Source organism: Nylanderia fulva, unplaced genomic scaffold, assembly GCF_048542155.1.
Source record: "Nylanderia fulva isolate GAGA-0341 unplaced genomic scaffold, ASM4854215v1 Scaffold334, whole genome shotgun sequence".
In the NCBI taxonomy this organism is placed as follows: Eukaryota; Metazoa; Arthropoda; class Insecta; order Hymenoptera; family Formicidae; genus Nylanderia; species Nylanderia fulva.
Window position 1 is genome coordinate 45051 of NW_028190405.1, and position 21535 is coordinate 66585.

The window sequence follows — 21535 nt, forward strand, 5'->3', positions numbered from 1 at the left end:
TCTCTAAGTTTTAATAAACACAAAGTGCTTTACTATAATAAAAATAAATATGTAAATAAAAATAATTCTTTTACACTTTATCACGTTTATGACTATTCATACACTTTATTACTGTTATACTGATATTACATTTATATATAAATAAACAAAACTGAATAAATACTAAAAAGCGATACTAAAAAACATAGAAACAGATTATTTAGATGTAATATCAGTATAAGTGATAAAGTATAAAAGAAAATTAAAAGTTTTTAAGTCTTAATGAACATAAAGTAGCTTAACATAATAAAAATAATTGTGTAAATAAATATAATTCTGTAATTATATTTATTTATTGTACACAATTATTTTTATTATGTTAAGTTACTTTATGTTTATTAAGACTTAAAGACTTTTAATTTTCTTTTATTTAATGACATTTATATTTTATTGCGAAATTGATTGTGTATCCAAGTTTTTATTGCTGCTGGCTGTCGATTTTTCAAAATGTTTTTGCGCGTTTTGGATATTATTTCCTTTAACGAAGGTAAAGTAGAATTATTAATATTCGTTTCGAAGAGTAATAAAGCTGTTTGCTTTTCTTCAGAAGTCCAACGTATTCTTCTGGTCTTTCCGTAAGGAGGTGCTAAACATAAATTATAATTAAATCTATAAATATATCGTCACAAATTAAGAAAAGTAATTTTAATATTAAGAAAAAGGTATGCATTTCTTTAATGATTTTATATACATGTATAATTGTAATATTATTTGACTTACTGAATCGTTTCTTTTTTGGCGCACATTCTTCATCTGAATTATTTATATTTTCTATGGCGCGTTTTTTTACATTTTTTTGTTTTAGCAAAATTTTCTTTGGCAAATTATTCTCTGATGCTTCGTCTTCAACTATATTGTTAAAAATAAACTTTATGTAAAAAAATATATAATACAAATTTTCTTTTTTCATTTATATATATATGATAGATTATCATATGAAATTGTCGTTTTTGTGTCAAAATAAAAATGTTGTATTTTTAAGGAAATAGATTTTATACACTCAAAATATACATTATTAGCAATAATATTTTTCTGTCTACTTAATATTAAATTGTATATTCCTTTTTTTATTCGAGCTTTTTAAATCGAACGAAATAATCCAATTATCAAATATCAGCAATTCCATATGATACAATCTAATACAATTACTAACAATAAGTATAATATTATAAAAGTATTCTCTAAAATTATAAAAGAATTGAAGAACTTTTAAAATACCTAAGCTTTGAATTTCGTTAATACTATTCTCTGAAGTATTAGCATCTGTTGTACTGTTTGAATTAGTAGTATTAGTATTTGTATTATTAGTAGTGTCAATATCAGTGTTATGTGTAGATATATCTTGAGTTTTCTCTAAAATTTTGGCCATATTTAAAATATCAGATTCTACTACAGGCTGTCTGTAAATATTTTTATGTATATCCTTATGGTGACCCATAAAATCAGCAATGAGAGAAATTTTACTATCTGGTAAGTGTGAACATTTTGTTGCCATGTTTTTCCGTAAAATAGTCCCACGTAAGCTTTCTTTGTTCTCTGCTCCACATAGATTAGCAAATTCACGCATCAATTTACTCGCTCTTAAATATCTAAATCGTTTTTTATCTGCACCTGGCAATCCAAATATATATGGATTTTTTGAACTTACTCCTGCCAATTTCCGATATCTTAAAATTATGTCTAAAGCCTCTTTCATTTTAGCATTCAAAAGGACTGGGACGTTCCGATTTAGCTTGCCACGAATTGTGAAACGAATGTACTTTAAAGCAGATATTTTTTCTTTTTGTGGTAACCTTTTATATAATTCATCCTCTTTTGTAATTTTTATGAAATTTTTGTAATCAACAATGTAAGCTCTTTCTATCTCTCCTGCACGTCGCCGATTGAAAATTTGAATCATTATTAATATTGCTTCAGCAAGTGATTTCCAAGCACAAAACGTGAATTCATTTTTTATTTCTCGCATGCTAGATACTCTTATTTCTTCTAAATAATTGGTTAACTTTTTGATATCTGATGTTTTCGTAAGATTAACTTTTTTCTTTTGACTGTTTCTAGTCTGTATTTCTGTAACTGTTTTATTAACGGTACTACCATATTCGACTTCTAAAATCTTTAGAAAATTTTTTTCTGATTTTTGTTTTTTGTATTCATGTTGTTTAATAAATTCGTTGATTAAGATCTTACATAATTTTTTTAAACATGTGCCCATAGCTGTAGCATTATATGGTATATCATATGATTCTGTGTCTTCATTATATTTAGCAATTATATTTACTGCTTTTATAGCAATATCATAATATTTCGGGTCAAATAGCATTTGTAATTCTTGTATTGCCGGTTCTATTGATTTTAATACTTCTAAATATCGTCCAAGAAGTCGTAATTGTTGTCGTATGTGGTCTCCTAAATGCTGCAATCTATGAATTTGACAGAGGTAATTTCCGTATAGTATAATTAATAAATCGTACTTTATTAATTTATAAATATTGTCATTTCGCATGACAGGAAGAATGTCCTTTCTTAATTTATGGCTTGCACGATTATGAACAGATTGTGCAGCGCTTCGTGCTAATTTTAATACATTTCGAGTTGTATCTTTCTTCTTAGCACAAATGCGATAATGATGCCTGAGATTATGTATTGCATAATGTCCTCTACACTTAGAACATGGTAAAAAATAAGAACCACATTGCTTCTCTTCTTTAGTAGGTCTTCTTACAACAATCATGGAACCGTCATTTAAATATGCCTGTGTATTATATTTAAAATTGCCTCTTTTTCTTATTTGACTAATTGCATCTCTTCGCTCTCTAGATTTTTTTGGAAGTAATAAAAACATTTTTACTTCTTCTTCATTTTTATGTTTTAATTCTAGGTGCCGAGCAATTTTACTTTGCATAGTATTGCAGTAAAAGCAAAAATTATATTTTTTATCTCCTTTGGGCCCTTGAGACAATTCTACAAATAATTCATCATCTTTGCATGTTTCTATTTCTTTTTCTAACATATTTTTTTCGTTTGCATTTTCTGAAGAATTTGCTAATATGCTAGATTCATTATTTGCAATTTCTAAATCATCATTTATTTCAATATCAGTATGTTCAATATCAGTATCATTTGAACTCTGAATAGATGGTTCATAATCTGAATCTTTATCGCTTACATTAGAAATTTTATTTTTCTCAAAATCTGAAATAATAAACATTTTAAAAGATTTTATTTTAAAAATATATGAATGTTAAAAATATTATGCTTTATTTTTATCAAATTATTCTATCAAATTATAGAAATGCTAAGTAAAGAAAATAATTGAGTAAAATTAATAAATTTTATTTATTGACAATTTAATAAGTTAATACTTAATGAATTTAATTTTTAAAAATAACAAATTAAAGTTAAATTATATTTAAAAAGTATACCACATTATTTACATTAAATTAGCTTAATTCAAAAGAATTTATAAACAATATGTAACGCGTCGTCTACAATGAGATTTTTAGACGTAAGACTTAAGAAATTGACCAATACAGTCGAAGAGAGATTATTCTTCTCTAATCTTGTCTGTGATTGTTCAATTTCTTACGTCTTACGTTTTAAAATCTCATTGTAAACGACGCTTAACTACGTAAACTGTTACTTTTTTATTATTGTGAGCGAAGAAAAAAAATTAAAAATTAGTTTATATTATATTTTTAGTTATTAAATTAGTATTAGTTTATATTACCCTACGTAACAATTTGATGGATAAAAATTATTAAATATTTTATTTAAGCTTAATAACAAATCTAAATTTAACTTTTATAATATTGTTCTTTTTAAATATACTGTAAATATACTGTTTTTAGCGAAACCAATATTGCGAACATAATTAAATACTTTTTAAAGGAACAAATTAATAAAAATATACATACCTGTATTTTGCGAGACATTTTCAATTTGTGAGTTACTGCAATATAATTTATTGTCATTGTTATTTATATCGTTGTTTATAGAAGAATTCTTAACTCCGTTTAAATCACAAAATGGTACTATAGTGCTGTCCAGTTCAGTATTTTCAGTGATAGATGTAAACGTGGATTTATTTTCAGCTAGTACTTCGTGAATCATTTCTTCTCCATTATTATTATTTAAATTTGTACCACAATTTTCAAAATTATTTATGTCTATTCCATTCATATCAGAAACATTTACATCAGAAAGATTGTGCACAACGGATAGCGGGAAAGGGCGGTCGGAAGCGAGACGATAGATAGGCACTACACTCGACACACGCGTATCGTTAACAAAAAATATATTTCAACTATTAACAAAATTTACAATTGTTTTACCGCACAGAAATTACCAAAAGATAGCCGAGTCGAATGTATAAGAAATGAATGCAATAAACGAGAGAAAAGCCGGGTCGAAAATAAATTACTGACTGTTCCGCAAGCAACGGTAATTAGACGAGAAAACCGAAAAAGACAAGCGATCTTTTTCGGAAAGTAGAAGCACACTCTATTCGCGACGAGCAATCGGAAAGAGCACCGCGGTCACGAGAGAGGAGGTTTATATAGGCCCGGATTTCGAGAACCTTCGCGAACATTTTCCCTTGTTCGATCGAGATGTTAAGGGCGAAAGTACGTTTACGATAATTATTTACCTTTTAGCAAGTCATATTTTGTTGTTATTGGCACTTGATTTTCTCTCCTCTCGCGCGACCGCGGTGTTTACGATTAAAGTGAAAGTTAACGCAAGCGCTTCTTTTTTCGCAGGCGCGAGGTATATGTATACTTGTGCGGCCGAGCGCGATTTAAATAATATTAAAGTCTGCCTGTTACAATTTAAGGTTTTATATACGTAATGTGCATGCTGCATGCTTATATTGCATGAATTTGATTGTAATACATTAATGCCCTTCCTTTCAGCTTTCTTTATCCGTTCGATTTCGAACATTCCGCCCGCCTTGCAGTACACCTGCAATATAAGAACCGTAGCGCGAAAGTAAGGGCGCGCGCCTATTCACGCGCTAGCGAGTGACTGGCACGTGGAGCGCACGTGCTCCGACGGAATTTGTCAATAGAATGCTGAGCCGATCAGCAGTTTGTGTCGGGCGTCAGTATAGACGCGTGTCGGTTAAGCGTCGCGGAAATTCGGAACAATCTTTAGTGTTCTACCTGTAACAAAGTATGGTGATAACATGAGTGCAACGATATGACGGTGATGTGCAAATGAATGTGAATATCTAATAGCGGAAAGTGTGAAGTTTTTTTTTTTTTTTTTTAAATTAGGTTAATCGCTTACGACGTGTGATTTTGATTCGAGTGAAACTTCGGCGCCGTCGGTCAAAAATACTAACTTGCTTACGGGTCGCGTCAAATTGGTATTAGCGGTACGTAGTTCGACCACGCGCACGTGGCCGTCGGATCCCGGGTGCAAGCGCGTGACGCGCGCGAGCGGCCACCTCGTTGGTGGAGTATGCTCGCTTCGAATCAAACACAGCCGACCGATGCAAGCCTCCTGGTTGACTCGGGACCATTTTGGCCGATGGGCCAGCGTATGTAAGTACTCGCTGGACCACCGGGACCAAAAATGGTCCCTCATCTGTTGCAGGAGCTGCCAGCGCGATAATCGGGCCGAAGGTTCTCTCTCGAGCGACGGTTCCGGTACGGCGGAGAGAGCGGAACCGATTAGGAAGTGTCCCGGGGTGAGAGCCACTACGTCCTCAGGATCATCGGACAGGGGCTGCAACGGTCGAGAATTGAGGCAAGCCTCAATCTGTGAGAGCAGCGTCGCCATCTCCTCATAGGTGAGCCGGGCATCACCTATTACTCGTCGCAGATAGTGTTTCATGGACTTCACAGCGGCTTCCCACAAACCGCCGAAGTTAGGTGCCGCCGGTGGATTAAAATGCCACCGGATTTTCTCCTGTGCGGCGAAGGCGGCGATGCGGCGTCCGTCGGCACTGGCAGCAGAGAAGAGAGCGCCTAGCTGCCTGTCAGCACTCACGAAATTGGTTCCACAGTCGCTGTACAATGAGATGCAGATCCCACGCCTGGAGATCAGCCGGCGCAAGGCAGCGATGAAGGCGTCGGCGGAGTAATCCGAGGCTACGTCGAGGTGAACGGCTCTAGAGGCTAAACAGATAAAAACGACAATAAAACCTTTCGATGCCTTGTGTCCGCGACCCTTAGAGGTTCTCATCCAAACCGGTCCGGCGTAGTCGATGCCGGCGTGGAGGAACGGCCTGCTTGGTTTGACCCTTGGCTCCGGGAGGTCGCCCATGAGAGGCTGTGGGATGGCGGCTCGCCATCTTATGCACCTGACGCATCGGCTGATGCGTCTCTTCACCAGCGAGCGACCTCGAGGAACCCAATATTCCTGGCGTAAAGAGCATAAAGTCAGCTGCGTCCCGCCGTGTAGAGTCCGCTGGTGGTGGTCATCGATGACGAGGTTAGTGAAGGTAGACTCGCTGGGCAGTATTAGCGGATGAGTGGCATCATACGGCAGGTCAGCGTTGCTGAGGCGCCCGCCGACGCGTAGGAGTCCCTCGCTGTCCAGAAATGGATTTAGTTTCAGCAGGGCGCTTCGCGACGGCAGCGGCGTTCCATGTCGCAACCGTCTAATCTCTTCTTTTAACTTTCCAGCCTGGATCAATCTAACCCAGGAGAGGCGGGCTTCCGTCAGGTCGTCGGCGCTGATTTCGTTCGACTGGCTTTGAGGGTGACGAAGCTGGCGGTGGATCAGCCACCAGCGACGGCACCATGCAGTGATCCACAGCAGTCTGGTCAGAGAAGAATAGCGCAGCAGCAATTCTGACTCGGGTTCCAGCTCGGCAACGGCGGCGGCGTGGGCCCGGACTCGTCTCTCTGGGAGGTCCTCCGTTGGAATCTCCTCTCCACTATTTATCCACGGGCTGCTCTCCGTTGCTAACCATTCCGGACCTTGCCACCAGAGCGGGTGGTCAACCAGCTCACCAGGATATAGTCCCCGAGAAGCGCAGTCCGCTGGATTTTCTCGTCCTGGTACGTGATGCCAGTGGGCATCAGGAATCAGCGTTTGTATCTCGCTGACCCTGTTGGCCACATAGGTGGCCCACGTCGATGGATGTCCTCGGATCCAGCCGAGCGTGACTGTGGAATCTGACCACATGTGAAGAGGTGCTCTTTCAGCTCCGATGATCGGCAAGGTGTGGGCGACGAGACGGGCCAGAAGAGTCGCTGCAGATAGCTCCAGTCGAGGTAATGATACCTGCTTCAATGGCGCGACCTTGGTTTTGGCAGCTAAGAGAGTCACCTTAGTAATGCCCTTTGTTTTGCTCTTCAGGTAGATCACTGCGGAGTAGGCACGCTCGGAGGCATCGGCGAATCCGTGGATTTCCAACATTGATTCAGTCACACCTCCCAGCCATCGAGGTACGATTACTTTTTCCAGAGCCGGCAGTTCGCTCTGGAATCGTAACCATCTTCTCGCTTCGTCGCAAGGTAGCGGAGCGTCCCAATCCAGACCTAGCAACCAGGTAGACTGGATAAAGATTTTTGCCAATATCGTTGTTGGTGCCAGCCAGCCAAGAGGGTCGAACATCTTCACTGTCAACGAAAGTACCGACCGTTTGCTGAAGGTCGACAGTGTGATCGCTTTGGTAGCGAATGCGAAGAGATTGTCACGAGGTTGCCATCTTAGACCGAGCGTAGAGTGACTCTCGCCGGGCAGCCACCATCTAGACTCTTGTCGAAGCCGGTCGTCGGGCTCCACTTGGTTCAGTAACAGCGAATGGTTTGCCGACCATTTCTTAAGCGAGAAGCCGCCCGCCCTGCAGATCTCCTTCAGCTGTTGGATCATGACCTCGGCTTCCTCCATGGTCTCCGCGCCTGCCAGGATGTCGTCCATGTAAACGTCGCTCAGCAGGATGAGAGCTCCCTTCGGGTAGCGATGTCCCTCATCCTCGGCAAGTTGGCGCAAAGTACGGATCGCCAGATAAGGAGCACAGGAAAACCCGTAAGTAACGGTACTTAGCCAGTACTCCTTTACTTCGTCGTTGCTGCTCTCTCTCCATAATATCCTTTGCAGACATTGGTCGTCGGGGTGCACAAGGATCTGCCTGTACATCTTCTCGATGTCAGTTGCGAAGACGTAGCGATGGCGTCGCCAACTCAGTAGGATGTCGGCCAGAGAAGGTAGTAGATTCGGTCCCGTTGCTAGATATCTGTTGAGAGAGTCTCCGTTTGGCAAGGAGCTCGAGCCGTTGAAGACTACCCTCAGCTTTGAGGAGGTGCTGTCAGGACGCAGGACCCCGTGATGCGGTCGCTAGCAAGCTCCAGGACGCGTGGTAGTCGAAGGCGGAGCAGGCATCATGTGGCGCAGGTCTAAGTACTGTTGCATGAATTTGACATACATACCTCTGAACTCGCTCTCTCGATCAAATTTCTTCTCTGTATGTTGCAGAGCCCGGCGGGCGGCGCGGATTGTTCCAGAGAGATCCGGTAAAGATTCCGTCGTGGGCAGGCGCACGACGTACCGGCCATCGGCGTTGCGTGTGTGGTACTGACGATAGTGCTCCTCGCACTCCCGCTCGACCTTGGTGAAGAGCTGAGACGGCTGTCGAACCTCTTCCTGCTCCCAAAAGCGACGTACCAAACAGGTGAGGTCTTCCTCCACTTGGCAATGGTGGGAGGACATACGTTGGCAGCGTGTATTCTCGTTGATGGCTCCTGAGAGTATCCAGCCTAGCGAAGTTTGCTGTGCCACCGGTTCCTGAGGACCTCCCTTTTTCAGACCCTGGCGGATGATTAATCCGTAGACGTCGGCGCCCAGCAGAAGGTCTACTGGATCAGCGGAATGGAATTCTGGATCGGCTAGCTCCAGGTCCCTGAGATGTGTCCAGGATTGCAGGCTTCGGCGGCATCCTCCGGAGAATAGAGTCAGCTTCGGCAAAATCAAGGCGGAGACGGAGTTGGACGTCTCACCGTTGAGCGCTCGAAAGGTGAGCTTGACCTTGCCCTTGGCGATTCCCGTCCTTTGCTCGCCGAGTCCATAGACGCTGACGGCGGCAGACGTGCGAGGCAGTCGCAGTCGTTGAACCAACCGCTCCGAAACTATGGTCGTCTCTGAGCCCTGGTCGATCAGAGCTCGGGCGGGATGCCATGATCCGTGACGATCGAGGACGCGGACTCGAGCAGTGGCGAGCAGCACAGTGACAGAGGCGAAGGGCTGTCCTTGAGCCACGTGTGATGTCGTAGCGGTCTCGGCGTCGCGGAAGGCGTCGTGCAGAGAAGAGTGGTGCCGACTGCCGCACGTCATACAGGTCTTTTTTGACGCGCACTCAGTCAGCTGGTGGCGCCCCAGGCAGTTAGAACAAAGGTTCTGTTCGCGTACAAACTGCATGCGCGCTGTAGCCGTCTTCTTCTTATAGCTGCTGCAAAACATTATGAAGTGGTCCCCCTGGCAACCGGCGCACCGACTTCTGGACCTGTCTTTCGGCTCAGTTTTCTTTACGTGATGGCTTCGAGTTGCTTTGGTGTCGCTGCTGCTGCGGCTGTCGTTCTTCACAGGAAACAGAGCCTCTAAGGTATGCAGCCGTCGCTCTATGAATCCTTCCAATTCGGCGTAGGTAGGCGGGTTGGTGGTGTGGCTGATGACGCTCTCCCATTCGCGACGCGAACGATTATCGAGCAGCTCAACTACAAGGTGAACAAAGAGGTCCTCCGTGCGGTCGATGGGACGATCGATGCTCTTCAGCGAACTTACGGTTGTTTTTACGCCGTGGAAGAGTCGCCCTAGCTCAGCTGCGGATTCGCTCTTCATTTTAGTAAGAGCCAGAAAGTTGTTGAGGTAGTTACGAGTTAACAACCTCTTGTTCTCGTAGAAATTGCTTAACGTCTTCCAGGCGATCTCGTAATTTTCATCCGTCGTACTCAAATTGCGTATTAGCAGTTCCGCATCACCCTTTACACAGAGCTTGAGGTAATGCAGTTTTTCAACAGGTCTGGCTGCCTGGTTCCTGCCGATGATGGATTGAAAGAGGTCTCGGAAGGACGGCCAGTCTTCGTACTTCCCGGCGAAGGTCGGCGGCTGGATTTTTGGCAGCGCTGTCCGAGGAGCGGAGGTCGTTGGCGCGGCCGAGGTAGAGCTGGCTGCCTGCAGCCGCCGCTGGAGAGCGCTCTTTAGGTCGAGCATGAGGCCCTTATTCTGCAGGTAAGCTTCCTCACCTAATGACGGGATGTCTTGCTTGGCGTAGACATCATGTTTTATCTCTTCCACACGATCGGCTAACGTATCGTTAATTGCGTCGAACTTTTCCCACAGCTTCTCGAGGTTTTGAAGCCGGGCCTCTACTGCGCCGAGGGTGATGTTGGCCTCGCCGAGCTTCCGCAAGTTGTCGTACGCGCGCGAGATCTTGCCGTATAGTACCGTGGCGGTGGCAATGATCGCCTTTGTTTCTGCCATCTCTCACACTGTCTCTCTTTTCCAGGGGCACTGGTCACCGACACTTAATCACGATCGCTTCCGTGGCACCGGATTAACAGGAGGTTCCGGATAAGTATCCGGCTCGAAGGACCAAAAAATGTGCACAACGGATAGCGGGAAAGGGCGGTCGGAAGCGAGACGATAGATAGGCACTACACTCGACACACGCGTATCGTTAACAAAAAATATATTTCAACTATTAACAAAATTTACAATTGTTTTACCGCACAGAAATTACCAAAAGATAGCCGAGTCGAATGTATAAGAAATGAATGCAATAAACGAGAGAAAAGCCGGGTCGAAAATAAATTACTGACTGTTCCGCAAGCAACGGTAATTAGACGAGAAAACCGAAAAAGACAAGCGATCTTTTTCGGAAAGTAGAAGCACACTCTATTCGCGACGAGCAATCGGAAAGAGCACCGCGGTCACGAGAGAGGAGGTTTATATAGGCCCGGATTTCGAGAACCTTCGCGAACATTTTCCCTTGTTCGATCGAGATGTTAAGGGCGAAAGTACGTTTACGATAATTATTTACCTTTTAGCAAGTCATATTTTGTTGTTATTGGCACTTGATTTTCTCTCCTCTCGCGCGACCGCGGTGTTTACGATTAAAGTGAAAGTTAACGCAAGCGCTTCTTTTTTCGCAGGCGCGAGGTATATGTATACTTGTGCGGCCGAGCGCGATTTAAATAATATTAAAGTCTGCCTGTTACAATTTAAGGTTTTATATACGTAATGTGCATGCTGCATGCTTATATTGCATGAATTTGATTGTAATACATTAATGCCCTTCCTTTCAGCTTTCTTTATCCGTTCGATTTCGAACAAAGATTTACATCAGAAAGTTCCAAATTCCCCAGAATAGATGTATTACATGAACTATTTGCTGTTGTGTCACTACTTTTTGATAAAATAGTCATATTTATTTTGCATTTCTTGTCTTCTATAATTCGAGGATAGTTTTTAGAAGATTTAGTTTTATCTAATGTATGACTTTGTAAATTTTCATTAGTTATAACATTGCTCTGTAATTTATCATTGTGAAAATCGGACTTCACATCCAAATCTAAATATGAGTTTACTATAGTATTTGATTCCTCATGTTGAATATGAAACTGATTTATTGTGTCTGCATTGGAAGCACATTTGTCATTATTTGTTATATTAATTGGCTCATTACCTGCAAATAATTCAAAAACATCTTTGTAAATATTACTCTTAATAATATAACTTACACGTATGGCTTTTATTGTTGTTTGTGTCCATTAAAAATTGCTTTCGACAAAGATTTCATTACTGCGTAATGCTACCCAGATATCACAATAGTTCGCAGAGTTCAAAAGAGTTCGCAAAGAATTTATTGAAGCTTCACTAAATTCTTTGCGAACTCTTTTGAACTCTTTGCAAACTATTGTGCTATCTGGGTAGAATAGCAGTTTATTATTTATAACAATTTTTTAATAATATTATAACATAATACACATTTTTTAAATATATTTTTATTGAAATAAATTAAATTACTTTACTTTATGTTATCTTATTACATACTTCATAATTTGTTAATGATACATATATCCAATTTATTATATCTTTCACTGCTCTTCTAAATTGCATCAGTGAACCAACTGCATCTACAATGTTAAACTGTGCATTCTTAAATTTACTTTGTGAAGCAATTCTGAAGATTGTTACAAATTATTAGTATAGAAATTACTTATAATTAGTATAGCGTTAGTATCAAATATAAGAGTTTTAACAAGGCTATGTAATATAAATATAAATTTAACGTATAAGACGGGCAACAAGAGCCAAATCGCGGATGACAATGCGTTATCCTAACGAAACTAAATAATTTTTCGTTAGAATTAAATACCGGTGCACAAGGCACCAAATTTTTACTTGGACACGGCCAAGATTTTAAATATGAAATAATCTCATATTTTGAGATTTAATTTCAATACCCCTTTAACCCCCCTACGGAAAATAAATAAATGAATGCAAGAGAAAAATATAGATCCGAAAATCGCTGAATCGGGAATCGAACCCGAGACCTTTCGCTTGCCGGGCGACTGCTCTTCCAGCTGAGCTATTCAGATCCTTTCGATTCTATACTTTTCTCTGTTATATATATTAATGTTGGTAAACAAACGCATTATTTAAGCCAGCGTGTATCAAATATAAGAGTTTTAACAAGGCTCTGTAATATAAATATAAATTTAACGTATAAGACGGGCAACAAGAGCCAAATCGCGGATGACAATGCGTTATCCTAACGAAACTAAATAATTTTTCGTTAGAATTAAATACCGGTGCACAAGGCACCAAATTTTTACTTGGACACGGCCAAGATTTTAAATATGAAATAATCTCATATTTTGAGATTTAATTTCAATACCCCTTTAACCCCCCTACGGAAAATAAATAAATGAATGCAAGAGAAAAATATAGATCCGAAAATCGCTGAATCGGGAATCGAACCCGAGACCTTTCGCTTGCCGGGCGACTGCTCTTCCAGCTGAGCTATTCAGATCCTTTCGATTCTATACTTTTCTCTATCATTTCTATGTTTCTTCACACGCAATACATTTTTATTATTTAAAATTAAATTTATTTTATTAAAATTAAATTAAGATTCTATTAAATGCTTAAATTATTGTATCATTTGATTTACTTAATATTAGAATAGAGGTCTGATAAGATATATTTTAAGATATGTACTTTCGACAAAGATTCTCTTACAGCACAGTGCTAGAATATTGAAACTTCAGTATTTAAATACTAAAAGTAACAATATTAAAGAATTTGATCTTTCACATATAATTTATGCAGTATAATAGGCAATAATTATAATTATAAAAAAAATCAGTATATAAAAATTACCAGTAGTTTCATTATTTTCACATTGGTCACTTGACCCTTTGTTAACATCCTTTATTAGAATTTTTGGTGAGTTGGTATCTATGTTCTTTTTTATTTCTATAAGAGTGTGTCTTTCATCTGAAAATAACTAAAATTAATTGCATTTTTTCCGTAACATTTTTTAAATATTTTTTCATTTGAACCAATTGGATATGATTGCAATTTCTTGTATTTTTTATTATTATTTATATTTATTATAATGTTCTAAACATCCAAAAATTTTAAATAATATTTTATTTTTCACATCCTGGAATTCACCATTATACATAGAATTATTCCAGGGCAGTCCTGGAAATCACTATTGTCCTGAAAGCTGCCATTATACAAGTGTCTTGGAAGACTTTAAAACATAATATCTCGAGAACGGAAAGAAACATTTAACTTTTTTAGGTCACAATCAGTTTATTTTACTTACCCGATTTACAAAGAAATATTCCAACCCATCGTTTTCCATTGTCTAATTTTATCAAATAATCTTTTTTCTTTTTAATTAGACTAGTAGATTTCACAACTATTAATGTTTTAGTATGTTTCAATTTGAGTAAAGAAAACATAGTTTGGCTAAAGTAAAAAGCTAAAAATACCAAAAATAATGAAATATTTTCATCAAAACTAATATTAGTACCGCGCAATTCAAGGCTATATAACCTGCATACAAAACCGGCACACAGCATGTGTTGCATTCGGTAATACCAACGTTTTGCAATAAGGGTTAGATCACATGTATTTTAAGGATAAATCACATTATACACATAGGGTGTGTTCGGGGAGAGCGCTACCAGCGTTTCTTTTTCTTCGTTTTTCCTTTTGTTTAGAAAGAAGAAACACGAAGGAGAAATGTTAATAGCGCTAACCGCGTTTCCCCGAACGCATCCATAATATCATTGGCCAAGTTTATTTTGCTCGCTTTCGTCCTGAAAGCGAGCAAGACAAATGGGGTAATAATGTGAATTTATCTTAACATAGAAACATTTTTAGCATCGTACACTGTTATTTGTCCTGGAATACACCATTATACATAGAATTATTCCAGGGCAGTCCTGGAAATCACTATTGTCCTGAAAGCTGCCATTATGCAAGTGTATTGGAAGACTTTAAAACATAATATCTCGAGAACGGAAAGAAACATTAACCTTTTTTAAGTCACAATCAGTTTGCTTTATTAAAATGTATTTAAAAACTGTAAGATTTTTAACTGTCTCGGAACAAACCCTTTGACATATATATATATGTAACTTTAATAATATTAATTATAAATATGAAATTTTATGTAATGTTGCGAATTCTCACCTTGTAAAAATGATGAATGGGAGCTCGAGTTTGTAATTTGCGATGATTGTGATTTTTCGGAAGAGCGTACATTGGATGTAGTTTTACATTGTATCCGAGATACATCTGAATCGTTGAGTCGTTGATCTGTGTCAAGATTTTAGTAATTAATTTTGATAGAATTTATATAGTCTGGATTTTATGAACTTCTCATTTCACTGTAACACTCTAAATTTTATTTCAAATTAAGATTACGATTTATCGTTAGCATTTTCCCAGATGCATCGGACCCACTCTAAATTTTATTTATTACAAAAGAAAAAATAAAAGTATCAACACGTCTTAACGGTCCAACGTTCGAAATTATACTGAATTTCGGTGATGATGTAACGTATTAGAATCGATGTAAGGTGACTTTGTGTTCGCCATAAATACTTTACCACGTGTTTTGAAAACTTTGATTCCAATACGCGACATCATCAAAGTGATTCAAGCTATAATATAAAGAAAAGTTAAAGAAATTTAAATATAATATAATTTTACATGAATCATAAAAACAATATATTATTATATATTAATAAAATAAAATATATGTAAAATATATATGTGTAAATGTATGTATAAAATATATAATACAATATGTTAAATATAAGAGATATAAGAGAGTTTTACACATATATACATACATATATTTAATGAAGAAAATATATATACATTGAATGCGTGTGTGTGTATGTATATACACACATACACGCGGGCGCGCGCAATGAAAATGCTTATAACGTTACGTTTTGCAGGAGGACATGGAGCAGGTGGCAAATTTACACCAGACTCTTCTTCGCTTTCCGACGAAGAGTAAATTTTTCTCGCTCTATGTTTTCGGTAATATTTTGCTTCCTTTTCCGTGTCCATATCTGACGTGTATAAAGCTTTCTCTGCCTTCGCATAAGCCTTCTGTAAGGACGCTGAAAATATTATAAACATTAAATATTATAAATAAGTAAAATATTTATAAAAGTCAGTAAAACCCTATACTTAAATATAGTACTTACAATATTCGCCAAAAATTCTTATAACTTCTAATGCGGGCCAATCAAACTTTGGTATCTCCTGTTTCTCTACCGCTTTTCGGATTTTTATATCCGTCTTAAAATGCGAGGGATATTTGCATTCATCTTTATTTTGCAACCAAATTTTTGGTATTACTTGAATACCATCCGGGAATTCTGCGACGACAAAGCCTTGATTCGACATCTTCTTATACGCATCTACAGCCCACGGGAAGTCAGGAGGAAAAGCGCACGGCGACGAGCTTTAAGGTCGATAATCCTAATAACATTCATGCGAATTAGTATATTCATCATTATATTCGACACGGAATTCTTTACAATTATATGCGAATTGAGGACTCTATACGTTTTTTATTATACAGAAAAGTGTGTAAGTCAAATTTATCATTCTCTTTTCGAGTTTACAGCGTCAGACATTTGCGTTTCGGAGCGATTGATTGCATGTATAGTAATATTTAATCAAATTTAACATTTACAATATATATAAATAATATTTACTGTGTATGTATGTGTAACTGTCAAATAAAAATTATTAAAGATTACAGATTACTTGTTTAATTTTTTTTATAACACTCCTTGTCTAATAGTATATATTGTCCGAGTAATATAATCACAGCTGAATTATTAATTGCATGTATTGTAATATTTACCCAGTCAGAAATCATCCATCGAATTGACATATAATCGACGTCGAAATCATCACAATTACATCGAAGTACATGTAATTTCGATAATGTCGACGTTGATTATATGTCAATTCAATGGGTGATATTTGACTGGATAAATATATATATTACAATACATGATGCCGATTCGATTAATTATTTCTCGCCGGATAACGTTTAACTATATATACGTAAATATGCACACTCAAATAAAAACTATTCAATACTACAGATTATATGCCTTATTTTTTGCCAGCTCTCGTTGTCTACAGTTCATCAGAGGAACGGAACAGCGAACAGCGACGGACTTTATCGCCGGCGACGACGTCCTAAACAACATTCATACATGCAAATTGGCTCTATATTCTATATTCATCTTATTATCCGCAACGAAAGAATTTATAATTACGTGCCAATTGGGAGCTCTACGTTTATTACAGACGAGTATATATGATTCATTACTCTCTTTCTGAATTAATTTTTTGGCGGTATCTCTGGTCAAATGCGCGACGGACATTTTGGCGCGCTTTTTATTGCATGTATTACTATTACCGTTTAACTACGTACATACTCACTTTATTCAAATAAAAACTACTTAATATGTATTTCAGATTATACTTGCCTTATTTTTTTGATAGCTCTCCTTGTCCAATGCTAATATCTCCTGTAAAATGCTCACGGCTAATCGACGGCGCGTCTTGCACGGATCGCAGACGGGAACGGAAGAGGAGACGAGCACGGCGACGGTCCGCGGCGTCTGTGAGTCCCTAACAACGCTGGTACATAGCAACGATTGTTAGTTGTAATTAATAATACAATAGTAACTAACAATCGTTGCTATGTACCAGCGTTGTTAGGGACTCGCAGACGCCGCGGACCGTCGCCGTGCTCGTCTCCTCTTCCGTTCCCGTCTGCGATCCGTGCAAGACGCGCCGTCGATTAGCCGTGAGCATTTTACAGGAGATATTAGCATTGAACAAGGAGAGCTATCAAAGAAATAAGGCAAGTATAATCTGAAATACATATTAAGTAGTTTTTATTTGAATAAAGTGCGTATGTACGTAGTTAAACGGTAATAATAATACATGCAATAAAAAGCGCGCCAAAATGTCCGTCGCGCATATGACCAGAGATACCGCCAAAAAATTAATTCAGAAAGAGAGTAATGAATCATATACACTCGTCTGTAATAAACGTAGAGTTCCCAATTGGCACGTAATTATAAATTCTTTCGTTGCGGATAATGAGATGAATATAGAATATAGAGCCAATTTGCATGTATGAATGTTGTTTAGGACGTCGTCGCCGGCGATAAAGTCCGTCGCTGTTCGCTGTTCCGTTCCTCTGATGAACTGTAGACAACGAGAGCTGGCAAAAAATAAGGCATATAATCTGTAGTATTGAATAGTTTTTATTTGAGTGTGCATATTTACGTATATATAGTTAAACGTTATCCGGCGAGAAATAATTAATCGAATCGGCATCATGTATTGTAATATATATATTTATCCAGTCAAATATCACCCATTGAATTGACATATAATCGACGTCGAAATTATCGAAATTACATGTACTTCGATGTAATTGTGATGATTTCGACGTCGATTATATGTCAATTCGATGGATGATTTCTGACTGGGTAAATATTACAATACATGCAATTAATAATTCAGCTGTGATTATATTACTCGGACAATATATACTATTAGACAAGGAGTGTTATAAAAAAAATTAAACAAGTAATCTGTAATCTTTAATAATTTTTATTTGACAGTTACACATACATACACAGTAAATATTATTTATATATATTGTAAATGTTAAATTTGATTAAATATTACTATACATGCAATTAATCGCTCCGAAACGCAAATGTCTGACGCTGTAAACTCGAAAAGAGAATGATAAATTTGACTTACACACTTTTCTGTATAATAAAAAACGTATAGAGTCCTCAATTCGCATATAATTGTAAAGAATTCCGTGTCGAATATAATGATGAATATACTAATTCGCATGAATGTTATTAGGATTATCGACCTTAAAGCTCGTCGCCGTGCGCTTTTCCTCCTGACTTCCCATGGGCTGTAGATGCGTATAAGACGCATTAATTCAACGGAGATTCAAGGAGAGTAATCAAAAAAATTTAGCAAGTATAATTTGTAATCTGTAATAATTTTACTTGACAGTCACGCAAACGCACGCACGCACGCACGCACGCACACGCACGCACACGCACACACACACACACACACACACACACACACACACGCGCGCACGTACGCACGCACGCACGCACGCACGCACACACACACACACACACACGCACACACACACACACACGCACACCCACACAGTAATATTATTTACATATTTTAAAAATACGTTACATTTATCACGTATACGTTACAAATATTACATAATAAATCCAATCAACCATGTCGAAACGCAAATGTCTGTTGCGTATTTCAGCGAGGTATCGCCGTAAGTTAATTCGAGAAGAGAGTGACGCATTATTTTCACTTGTCTTTAATGAAGAACGTAGAGCCAATTTGCACGAAATTAAAAATAATTTTACTTCGGATAATTCGGATAATAATGAATGTAGATCCAATTCGCACATAATTTTAAATAATTCCGCTTCGAGTAATGATAATGATGACTCTGGGAATGTTAATTTGAATAATACTCTTTTCGAAACACAAGAGGCAAATTTAACACATTCTAGTGAAACGAGAATCTCCGAATCTGATGTTTCTTTAAACAATGTATTGCCACACTTTATCAGAGAGGATAATAATTCAGAAAACGAAAACAATGATTTTGAAACATTTTTAGTACAATGGGCTATTACGCATCGTATTTCTCATGTAGCTTTATCACATTTATTGTCTGGTTTAAAAAAAGTGCATCCAATTTTTTCTAATTTGCCAAAATGTGCAAAGACATTATTACGTACACCACGATCTTCTAACGTAATTAATGAGATATTTCCTGGTCAATATTGTCATTTGGGTATGGAATATAGTATTTTGCAATTTTTATCTAAAAGTAATAATTCATCTTCTATTAAAATTCAAATCGGTATTGATGGTTTACCAATATCTCGATCCAATTCAAATCAATTATGGCCCATTTTAGGTCGTATTATGCCTCACGGGAAAGTATTTCTTATTGGTTGTTATTTCGGCAAAACCAAACCAGCGGATGCAAATCAATTCTTAGAACAATTTGTAAAAAATGTTACAGTTTTAATTAATGAAGGCATAACTTATAACGAAACAACATTCCCAGTGTCGATACATTCTATCATTTGTGATGCTCCGGCTAAATCTTTTATTACGCTTACTAAAGGACATACTGGTTATTTTAGCTGTTCGAAATGTACAATTGAAGGTGATTTTATCGCTAATAGAATTTGTTTTCCCGATTTTGATTGGCAAAAAAGAACAGACGCTAACTTTCGTAATCAAACCCAAGAAGAATACCATCTCGGTCGTCCTATTCTATTGAATATTCCAAATTTTGACATTGTGTCTCAAATTCCATTAGATTATATGCATTTGATATGTATCGGCGTTGTTAAGAAACTAATAAAATTATGGATATGCGGTCCTCTTAATGCTAGATATTTATCCTCGCAACGAATACAAAATATTTCCAAATTTCTTCTCGATATCAGGCATTTTATTCCGAAAGAATTTGCGAGAAGACCGCGAGAAATTGAAGATTTTGCACAGTGGAAAGCAACCGAATTGAGACAATTTTTGTTATATACCGGTCCCGTTGTATTGCAAAAAGAATTAAAGCCTGATGTATTTTCCAACTTTCTCACTTTGCATGTTGCTGTTCGTATTTTATGTCAAAATAATAGTACGGCTGAATATATTGAATACGCGAGCAAATTATTGAGATATTTCGTTGAATGTTTTATTAAAATTTACGGGCCCGAATTTGTGTCTTATAATATTCACGGGCTTCTACACATTACTGATTGCGTAAAACAATTTGGGCCGTTAGATACTTTCAGTGCCTTTCCGTTTGAAAATTTTATGAAAGAATTAAAATCTATTTTAAGAAAATCTGAAAAACCATTGGAGCAAATTAGCAATCGCTATGCGGAAATGAGTTTTTGTAAAGTAAATTCTGACAATGTTAATATTTCAAAAATAAATGTAAAGAATCCACACGAGAGAGGACCGCTAATATCAGGTTGTTTTAATCCACAATTTTCGAAGATTGAATTTCCTCATTTTATTATTTCAGTCAAATCTCCTGATAATTGTTGTCTCATAGATAAAGATATCGTTTGTTTGGAAAATATCGCAACATCGAGTGAAGGCAATTATATTGCAGTAGGTCGTAAATTTAAGGTTGTCGAAGAACTTTATAATAATCCATGTAGTTCTGTTCATTTGGATATATTTAAAGTGAGTAAATTATCTGACATTCAAGTCTGGCCTTTACATAAAATTAGATCTAAATTTATAAAATTGCCATATAAAAATGAAAGATATTTCGCAGTAATACCGCTTATAAGCACCGCACATTTATAATATTTACATATTGCGCTCCGCTTTGTAATATCTTTTATAAATAAAAAATTAAAATAAATTGACAAAATTTAAATAAACTGACAAAATTGTGGTTGAGACAACAATTACATATACATAACAAATGCATATACATAACAATACACATATACACAAAACACATCTATATAAATTGATTTCTTTTTTTATTACAATATTACACGCAGAAGCTCTTTTTTAGAATCGCATTGGAAGATGTCGAATCAAGGCTTTGTCGTCGCAGAATTCCCGGATGGTATTCAAGTAATACCAAAAATTTGGTTGCAAAATAAAGATAAATGCAAATATCCCTCGCATTTTAAGACGGATATAAAAATCCGAAAAGCGGTAGAGAAACAGGAGATACCAAAGTTTGATTGGCCCGCATTAGAAGTTATAAGAATTTTTGGCGAATATTGTAAGTACTATATTTAAGTATAGGGTTTTACTGACTTTTATAAATATTTTACTTATTTATAATATTTAATGTTTATAATATTTTCAGCGTCCTTACAGAAGGCTTATGCGAAGGCAGAGAAAGCTTTATACA

General features: G+C 37.3%; 1 protein-coding gene and 1 long non-coding RNA gene across 3 annotated transcripts; one reads left to right on the top strand and one right to left on the bottom strand.

The window, feature by feature from the left end:
- Positions 1-368: 368 nt before the first annotated feature.
- Positions 369-17173, bottom strand: LOC114938809 (uncharacterized). Of its 2 annotated transcripts, XM_085485022.1 has the most exons (8): positions 17037-17173; positions 15732-16008; positions 15468-15644; positions 14701-14826; positions 13826-13984; positions 13372-13488; positions 760-888; positions 369-625 (listed from the first exon to the last, which is right to left on the bottom strand). In XM_085485022.1, exons 2-8 carry the CDS (start codon positions 15931-15933, stop codon positions 420-422), a joined length of 1116 nt encoding a protein of 371 aa, XP_085341148.1. In that variant the 5' UTR covers positions 15934-16008; positions 17037-17173; the 3' UTR covers positions 369-419. The 2 variants fall into 2 exon arrangements, with proteins under 2 accessions (XP_085341148.1, XP_085341149.1); XM_085485023.1 differs by lacking the exons at positions 13826-13984; positions 17037-17173 and adding an exon at positions 16656-16746.
- A 79-nt stretch (positions 17174-17252) lies between these two features.
- LOC146722307 (uncharacterized) lies at positions 17253-18724 on the top strand. Its single transcript, XR_014925231.1, has 3 exons — positions 17253-17416; positions 17710-17797; positions 18445-18724. It is a non-coding gene; the product is annotated as an uncharacterized LOC146722307 (long non-coding RNA).
- The last annotated feature ends 2811 nt before the right edge of the window (positions 18725-21535 follow it).